Genomic DNA, 9,981 nt, shown 5'->3' with positions numbered 1-9,981 from the left:
TTTTGAAGCAGGTTGTCATATAAAATGTAGCGAATGAAAAAGCCTTCTGAAAGCCTGAGAATAGGCTGCGGGGGGCAGGGGTGGAGGGTGAAGGATGGTGCTTGGTACATTATAAACTCTCAGAAATATTGGCTGCTTTTGAATGAAATGAAACCCAACCTGAATCCAGTCCCTACTCAGTTACGTAAGGAAGACAATGGATGCCTAGGCAACGCCTAAGCAAGTTATGAGGTAGAGGCGTATCTCAATTATTGCCTCACCAGAGGCTACAGAGCTGAGGTGCGATAGCAAAGTAGTGGAGCAGCGGGGAACCCAGGCGGAGGGTAATCCGACTGCGTGTGTTCCAGTCACTCCAAGGTGGAAGCAGAAACGAAAGACTACTTGACCGTGGTTTCTGAGTTTCAGCACCATGTCGTGAAATTCAGATAATTTCCCACTTGTTCATCGAGATGGAAAGCTCAGATTCCGACGATGAAGAAGACAGAGTTCCGGTCCAACACAGAGCTCAGATAGACCGATTGGCTCAAGTAGACGATTACTACCGATTTGTAGGTGATCTGAGAGAAGAAGATTACATGCTTTTGAGGGACAAAAATTTCCTCGGCCCCCTAGGTGAAAGTACAAAAGAAGAGTTGCTGAGGAGACTTCGATTAATGAAAGAGGACCTACGCCAAAACTCAGATGAAAATACAGGTATATTTCTCTTTGGGGGGAATAGAATGGGATGAAAAAGGAACTTCATAGTATTAAATAATCACTTCATGAGACTAAATAGTAAATTATACAGACGTGGCATAAATTATTTGGTAAGGAACTTCTCATTAAAAAGAACTGACATTTACTTGGTTTGCGGGGAGAATGCCAGGGTAGGTTTTATTTTCCTGATTCACGTTTGGGTTGTTTTAATTGGGAAACAGTGTGAAGCAGACTGTTGGGTTTTGTTTGTTTTTTGGTTTTGTACCTCAGTGGAAAGTTCCTCCTATGTCCCAAATTATTTTCTCTATCTATGAAAGTGAAAGTTGCTCAGTCGTGTCAGACTCTTTGCAACTCCACGGACTATACAGTCCATGGAATTCTCCAAGTCAGAATACTGGCATGGAGAGGATCTTCCCAATCCAGGGATGGAACCCAGGTCTCTCGCTTTGCAGGTGGATTCTTTACCAGCTGAGCCACAAGGGAAGCCCAAGAATACAGGGGGGAGGGGGGGTAGCCTATCCTTTCTCCAGCGGATCTTCACAACCCAGGAATCCAACTGGGGTCTCCTGCACTGCAGGCAGATTCTTTACCAACTGCGTTATGAGGGAAGCCCTCTCTATCTATACAGACATGTAAAAATAAATAGCAAAAGGAAATATTTTATATTCTAATCAAGTAGTTCTCAACTGGAGACAGTTTTGCTCTCCCTCACCCCAAGGGACATTTGACAATAGCTGGACATATTTTTGGTTGTCACAGGGGGAGGCATGCGTGTTACTAGCATCTAGTGGGCAGAGGCCAGGGATGCTGCCAAATACGCCACAATGCACAGGATAGCTCCCCAAACTAAGAATTGCCCAGTGCCAAAATGTAAATAGTTCTAAGGCTGAGAAACCCTGCTGGAACCTCAGATCTGGTGCCTTCTCTCCCAGTGTGAAATAGAGGATTTTACTATCTAATGAAGAGGACACTATAATACTTTGGTTCTTGAATATGGTCTTATATGTGCCTATGTGCCATGCTGCTGCTGCTGCTAAGTCGCTTCAGTCGTGTCCGACTCTTTGCGACCCTATGGACGGCAGCCCACCAGGCTCCGCCGTCCCTAGGATTCTCCAGGCAAGAATACTGGAGTGGGTTGCCATTTCCTTCTCCAGTGCATGAAAGGGAAAAGTAAAAGTGAAGTCGCTCAGTCATGTCTGACTCTTAGTGACCCCATGGACTGTAGCCTACCAGGCTCCTCCATCCATGGGATTTTCCAGGCAAGAGTACTGGAGTGGGGTGCCATTGCCTTCTCCATGTGCCATGCTAGGTTCAGTCTATTCATTTGATCTGACTTTCAGCATAATGCCAGTCAAAAATCTTGGTAATATTAGGAAGTATTCAAAAGTCAAATACTTTTAAACCTATGATTGTGAAGTCATTCAGTCGTGTCTGACTCTTTGACCCCATGGACTGTAGCCCGCCAGCCTCCTCTGTTCATGCAATTTTTCAGGCAAGAGTACTGGAGTGGGTTGCCATTTCCTTCTCCAGGGGATCTTCCCGACCCAGGGATTGAACCTGGGTCTGCCGCATTGCAGGCAGACGTTTTACCATCTGAGCCACCATGGAAGCCCTTTAAACTCTGCTTATATTTGGGCAATAATCTTATATTTCAAAACAACTTATACATTATCAAAAGCATATAAGAGCCTAGGAGTAGTAATGTTGGGAACTAATGAGAATTAGGCAATAATATCAATTGAATTAAAATACTAGCACTGTACCTTAACTGGTGTTTACCTTGCTTAATTGCTTTGGTGTTTTGACAGTAGACTGAAAAAAAATGTTGTCTCTTGACATTCCTCCCACAGTGGTATACAGGGCTGTGTATATGACAAAATATTGAAAAACAGACTTCCTTCAGATACCCTTTGTAAAAAACTCTCTAAATTTATCTTGGATTAGTGTACTGTTTTTCAGATGGAATTGAAACTTCCCTGCCTTTACTTATACATCTAGATAATAAAGCTTTTAAACTATTAACTCTGTAAATGTGAAATCAGTTGAAAACATCTGAGTGTTTAAGTTCTCATTTTCGTTTGCTTTTTAAACAAATTTTCAGAGTTCTATTTTATGATGGTTCCAATTTTGGTAGTTCTTTTATGGCCCCCCCACTTTTTTAATTAACAGATAGAGATGATGCACCCAGTGATGACTCTCTACTATCCTGGCTTACCACTCTCAGACAAACTGAAAATGTGACAAGTGAACAAAAAGAAAATCAGTCTTGGAGAGAAGAGAGCCAAATTAGTGCTAACAGTGATGAGCTCAGATTCGGCTTAGAAAGAAACCATGACCGTGATGATGAACACTCACATCCAGAGAATGAATATATAGCATCTGCAAAACTTCCCAGAAGAGAAGAGATGGAAGACAGCCAAAGGCAAGTGGAAAATCCACAATCTGAGTCACTATTTACAAGATCATCTGCAACAAAACAAGATACAACAGAAACATTAATGGACGTTCCACCTACCAGAAGTCAGAGAAGACTAAGAAGTAGGAGCCCAGTCTATCGGAGAACCAGAGCAAGGCCTGACAGTTGGTTACCTCCACATTCAATGGGGGAATTTTTTGAAAGTATTAATGAAGATATACCATCTCAGACTTTTCAACAACCTCTGGCAAGCGAGAATGAGAGATTTTCTAGACCTGAGCATGAAGAAACATTGAGACAGCAAAGGCCTGGACATGAGTTGCAAAATAGGGGTCTTATTGAAACTTCTAAAACTAGGAATGCTATCCATGGAGAATGTTATTCAGACGCAACGTGCAGTAGTGGATCTTGGGAAGTGAGGGAAACAAATCCAACCACACCCTTCAATCTTGAAGTAGGACGAGTTCATTGTCGAGCATGTTCTCAGAGAGACAGCAGCATTAGTAGAACTCAGTTAACATCTGACTCACCAAACAACACTCCCACTTCAGAAAGCGAGCAAGAAGAACTGAAGCCTATGTTTTCACATGCTGACGAGGCCAATGAGAGTGCTTTTGTCAATACCATCAGAAATCCCATTCATAGAATTTTAAATATAACATCTGTTCAAACTCATAATCGATCATGGCAGACAATGACAGGATTTAGTAACTCAAGTAATCTTATGGACAGTGACAGTATTTTAGAGCATAGCGTCTCACTTCCAAGAGAAAACATGGAAAGGGCAGAGTCACCAAACGAAACACATGGACCTAGTGGTAGTGCAAGAAGACCTGGTTCTGCTTCAAATGCTAGATATTATCCTGATTTAACTGTAGTACTGATATCAGATTCAAGCTCCTATTATGCTTCTACCATCACCTCCAGTCCTATACTCATTTCTAGCTCAAGTGAGGAAGATTCAGAAACTAGCTCACTGATCTTTGCAGACAGTGAAGAAAGAAGCTTACCAACAGGCTTATCAGAGACCAGGCAAGAAGGTGGACGAATGAACCCAATAATAATTGATGATGATGACTCTTGGCCCTCCTTTAATCCGGATGAATTTCACTTATTAAATGAAAATGACCCATACCAACCTGCAGGCCTTACTGAAACACAGATTGACAACTTGCCTTTAAGATCTTTTGGAGAGAACGATGCACCTAAAGTCTGTAGCATTTGCATCACAGAATACACCGCAGGCAACATGCTACGCGTCCTACCTTGTGCCCACGAATATCACTATCAATGCATTGATCAATGGCTGGTGGAGAAACCAACCTGTCCTGTGTGCCGTGGGCCAGTAGTGGATCACTTTGAGGCAGATCATTCTATGTGAGATCTGAACTCTAAGATATATAAAGTGTTACCGTGATGAACAACAGTCAGCTGCCTCGGGTCCACTTTTACAGTTATTTACGTTTGAATATAACAATCTGAATCTATATGTAACAATCTGAAATGAATTACTTGTTCCTGAAGAAATTATTGGGCTTTCCCCAATTTCTGGTCCGTAATAAAAGGAAATATTAAAAAGTCAAACAGTGTTATCCTATCTGACAATAAAAATGAGTTACACACCATGGCAGTGCACTGAATTTCAATAGAAACTTAGTATGTGCCCTGGGTTGGGGTATTCCTGATGCCATGAGAGAAATGTTCTAATATGATATAATCAATCCAGACAGATCCTAGTAGTATCTTCTAGTCATATAAACCCCAGATATCTCTTAGCCCTGTTCAATCCTGGTTGTTCATACAAAGAAACAGGAACCCAACTAAATAATTAAGAAGCAATTTAAGACTATATTAGAGTCATTCACATAAAGAAGTCATGTTATATTCATAGAACACGATAAAAAGCTTTGAAACCCTTCTCTTCCTATCTCTCTCCAGCAGTCTATCCCACCCTAATACTACCTTATAGTTTCTCCTAGTCCTCACTACAAATGTATTATTCAGAATCCTAGCCGAAAATTGATGGCACACTTTAAAAGACTGATGGAATATCATTTAATGAGGAGACTAAAATGTGTAAATAATGAAGAGAAACCAAAAGATGATGAAGTACCCAGAGGCTAGCAACTGAGAAGTCAGTATTAGAACCACTAGGTTTGAAGGGGCATAGAGAGATAGTAGTTCCTGCAACCACAAATGTCTTAAGAGTTGTAGTAAAAGTCCACTCAACAAGAGCTATAAACTGAGAAAATGGCAGCCACTGCCAATCCAAAGTTTTGGAGGGGGTGCATCACAGAAATGAATAACCCTTACCATCTTTCCTCCTGACTTCTGATCTTTTGTCAGTAGTTCACATTAACCAAATCTAACCTGAAGGACTGATGCTGAAGCTGAAGCTCCAATACTTTGGCCACCTGATGGGAAGAACCGACTATTGGAAAAGACCCTATTGGCCAGTGCAAAATATTTTCCATCCTGATACAGGTGAGAGTACATTATATTACATCCTAAAGCAACAGTCATAACTTTGTACAATTGCAACCTGTACAAATGCAGATACTGTTAAGCATAAACCTGCTCTAAAAATTTAGTCAGAAACATCACTGACCTTTATTTTCTAAGTGAATTGCTGGTGGCCACAGTATTTGCAGGTAACTGCAAAATATAAATGGGGAGTGGTGGTGAAGTTTTTAAATTCACCTTTCAGCTAGCATATTTTTCACATAGGAGATATCTGCATGGCCATACCTGAAGACTTAGGTCAAACCTCTGAAACTGACATCAACGAATACTGAAATTTGTTTGAATATTCTGATTTTTATTAAACATTTCTGATACCAGGCATACTTCATCTACAGTGAGTAGAATAATTATAGCAGTACTTGGTTTTCATACTATCCGAACAGGTTCCAGTCTTCCAGAGGATGGTAGTTGCTTAATTAATGCTTCAGTACATTCACATATACCTTCTGTGGTTGACAGAATTCTATGATGCCTAATGTTCTCGAAGTAGCCCCTCCCCTTGAGTATGAGACCTGTAAATGTGATGGAGTATCGCTCCCATTATTAGATTATGATAAACAGCACAGTTGATTGGGAAATTATCCAGAGTGAGCATGTCCCAATCAGGTGAGCACTTAAAAGGCACAGAGAGGACTTTGAATCCATATAAGATGGTTTATGCTACTCTTTCCCTGCTCCCCTTTTATAAGCCCAACGATATATCCTGGAAATAATATGAGACAACCAAATGTGAGCTCTGAAAGGTCTAAAGAAGGTGAACTGGCTAGGGACCCTTAGAATGACTGAGCAACTTCATGCTGGGGCACCTTATGACCTCTACCAAGAGGAAATGTGAGCGAAACCCAGCAATTCCCTCTCAACTTAGTAACAGGAAGTGGCTCAAATGGGCTCTTCCACCATCACATCAAATAGGAATCCCACAATTACCAAATGAGCCCTGCAGAACCTAAAAAAGGAAGAGTTGAAATCCCTGCTGACAATAAATGCCCAGATACAGTGATTTTTCTCCCCACTCAGCCTGAGATTCCCCTTCACCACCCCCCATACACACCAGTGTCTCCTTAGCCAGAAAAAGTGATCCCACCACAAAAAGCTCACACTTGGAAAATTCTCTCCTCCTCAGAAGGGCCTGAGACTCCTCTCCCTGCCGGGAGCCAGCTCACTAGATCCCACCCATGACAGAGTCATGAGGAGAAGACCTGACGAGCAGAGCACCTCAGGCCTCAGGGATTCTGGGAAGGCTGCCTCAGCGCTCACCTTAAAGATGATATCTCTCTTTCTGATGCTTGCTATAATAAACCTCTTCTTATTTTCTGTGACTTGGGTAAAAGGCCTTTCCTGATCTCTTCCTAAATAGATCAATCTGGAACCCTGATCGATATGGCCCCCAAACGGTGGCACCCTATTAGATTATCTAGGATATAGAGTATTTTAATCTAAACTCCTTTTGCTAGCATATTAGTTTGTTTAATAAATAAGCCTGTGCCTTTGGAGCTAATGTGCATGACTGCTCCTTAATAATAAAACAGCACTGAGAGCCTCCGCACAGAAAGCCCCTATGGGCACAAAACCCTTCGTAGGAATAAAGGCTTGTTAGGAAATATAAAAAATATTGCTTTATGAAACTGTTACTTAGTCTATATTTACTCACTATGTTTTTACTCTTAACATATTTAGCCTATATAATGAAAGCATAATAGTTAGAAATTTATATAAATAAAAGTTTAGCTTTAATACAAATAATAAGACAATTGTTGATTTAACTGATGATTCTTACTTAGAGCTGACCTTCAGCTTGCTGTTCTATGACTTTAAGGAACCACATTCTTTTCTGTTAAGCTCAAGGCGTAGAATAAATTACTGAAAACAGGTTTTACCTTGAAACTTTCTATTGATGAATTCTTTCCTGCTGTGCCTGATACAAAAGTGTTCTGACTGATCAATCCTTATCAATGGAGAGTCACAAGATGTTAGCAGGCCCCCAGGCCAGAAGATGATGTAAACAAAATGAGGCTTTTTTTAACTAAAGACATGCAAACGGTTTCAACGAGGGTCAAAACTGCTGGCCCATTAAGCTGAATTGATATGCCCATTAAGCTGAATTGGTATGACTCTATACTTTACATTTGTTTCTATGTACCACTAAAAATATAAAAGCTGTCTTAAAAACAATAAAGTTGGGAGACACTTGGAAACGCTAAGATTCGCTGTGTCTTCTCATTTCGTATCGCCGACGTCGTCCTTCCTAAGGGAACCCCTGGACAAGCTGGAGCTGGACTCCGGCATCTCCCCTATCCAGAGACATTGGGCAATTTGCTGGTACCTCCACAGAAAGTTTTCAACCTGGCAAGTACCCTTTATTCTCTACAGTTAAGGGAGAACCTGCCACAAGTGCCTGGCACAGGAAGTACTCTTCATCAACTGGTCCAGAGATTCCCTTCCCCCACAAGTAGCACCAAGTGGCCTATCCTGGGGCAGCTGCTTCTGACCCCATAAGCAGCATGAGGAGGGACAAGAAGTAACTCCACCTGCACAACACAAAAGGTACCATAAAGGTTCTGAAAATTAGATTATCATGGAACCATGGTCCACAAAAGTTGAGGAACTATGTGCCAAACCTATAAAAATGAAAGGCCTGCTAAAATGAAAACAAAACAAAACAAAGAAGCTTTAAATAGGGACCAAAGTATCCTAACATAATAGCCAAAATGTCTATAAAACAATAAAATATCACTACTCATATCAAGAACCTGATATATAACAACTTGAATAAGAAATGACAAATGATGCCAAATCAGGATGAGGTAGATGTTAGAATTATCTTACACGGATTTAAATGCTGATTTCAGACCTTTAAGACCTTGAACAGAGAACCAAGCCACTCCATGGCAGTATCCCAACCTACAGAGCTGTGAGCTATTAAAGGGGTGTTGTTTTAAGCCACAACATTTGTACTAATTTCTTATGCAGCAAAAGAAAACTAGGACAATGTCTTATCTAGGATCCATCCTGCACCCAGAAAATGATTATAATGAGTCCGAGATGGTCACAAAGAGTCAGACACGACTTAGCAACTGAACAGCAACAAGACAAGTAAATGCCTTAAGGTCTTAGTTGTAGGCCAATTATGACATTATAATCTACCATTTTTCCCGAGAATGGAATCCCTAATTCCTGCTACTGAAGCTCTTAGAAGACAATACACTTCCTGTTCAAACAACCACCAATACCTCATAGCTCTAACTTGACTTCATATTACCCTCACTCATTCTACCAGCGTATGCTGCTTTTATCATAAACGTAACTTAACACTCTGACTTTCAAACTACGTAGCCACTTAATTTGTCTCAACACAGTTGCTGAGTAGTATTATTAATATAATAATAATTATTATTATCATATATTTATCTTCCACATCATATTCCTTTCTATCTGCCCTGACAAATCAGAAATTAAGATTTATACCAGAATCACCTGAGCTCCACCTGCCCTGTTGTTTCCATTACAGTGTATCAGTTTAATACACAGCATCAATCACTGTGATTGTGAACATTAATATTTCTATCTTAAGAATTTTCTCTGTATTTTCTCTCTAGGTTTTAAAATATTTATTTATTTTGGCCTAATTCCAAAAACAAACTAACAATCTTATCTGAATAAGAAATTCTTTTTGAAAGTAGTTGTAGCCTATGGATAGGTTTTTGATAGAAATACTAAGTCTATGTGTGTGTATATATATAAATATATATATTGGCTAACGATGAAAATAAGTTGTGCTCTCAATCTTCCTTGAAGAATTAAGGTATAAAAGATTCTTCTGTGTAAACAAGCCTGAGCACTTAACAATATGAACATCAAAACACTGCATGTACTGGAAAGTTCACAAAGAAATGGAATGTTCCTGTTTAGTACTATTACTTGTTATCAATATACTTTGAGATTTTCAGCATTTTCATTTTTGTTAATCTTCTTTACTATAATTAACCAAACATTTCATGTCTTTTCATTATTTGAGAAGTGAATGTGTAGTCCCTTCAATGAGAAGTTTCCTGGTATGAGAATTCCAAGTGGAAATGTGAACTGTATTTCTTTTCTATAACTTCATTTAAGATTTGAAAATTCTTTCCCATCCTAACTCTTGCTTTTTCACTAGGAAATCAGAGGCTCTCCTTTCTGTCACATTCAAAACTCTCCATTTTTAATCATCAAGCAAGCATCTTTAACATCACTGCAAAAAAGTGGGGATTTGGAAAAGCATTTTGAAGAAATTCCTTTTTCTCCCATGCACCATTCATACAGGACAGACACTAATAATCAGCCAACTCTGGGTTCTAGGTTATACATTC

At 40.0% G+C, this 9,981-nt stretch overlaps 1 protein-coding gene across 1 annotated transcript; it reads left to right on the top strand.

The window, feature by feature from the left end:
- Positions 1-294: 294 nt before the first annotated feature.
- LOC145537020 (E3 ubiquitin-protein ligase RLIM-like) lies at positions 295-4,737 on the top strand. Its single transcript, XM_081567442.1, has 2 exons — positions 295-693; positions 2,866-4,737. Exons 1-2 carry the CDS (start codon positions 450-452, stop codon positions 4,491-4,493), a joined length of 1,872 nt encoding a protein of 623 aa, XP_081423568.1. The 5' UTR covers positions 295-449; the 3' UTR covers positions 4,494-4,737.
- The last annotated feature ends 5,244 nt before the right edge of the window (positions 4,738-9,981 follow it).

Source organism: Giraffa tippelskirchi, chromosome X (genome assembly GCF_054371585.1).
Source record: "Giraffa tippelskirchi isolate mGirTip1 chromosome X, T2T-mGirTip1v1.2.pri, whole genome shotgun sequence".
Taxonomy (NCBI): Eukaryota; Metazoa; Chordata; class Mammalia; order Artiodactyla; family Giraffidae; genus Giraffa; species Giraffa tippelskirchi.
Note: the sequence above shows the minus strand (reverse complement) of the source record. Positions and strands in the feature narration are given on the sequence as shown.

What these genes read in the sequence shown, in the direction of transcription:
- LOC145537020 (XM_081567442.1), top strand. Translation starts at nt 450, where the DNA reads ATGGAAAGCTCAGATTCCGACGATGAAGAAGACAGAGTTCCGGTCCAA. An exon ending in AAACTCAGATGAAAATACAG is followed by an intron (nt 694 to 2,865) that starts GTATATTTCTCT and finishes TTTAATTAACAG; the next exon opens with ATAGAGATGATGCACCCAGT.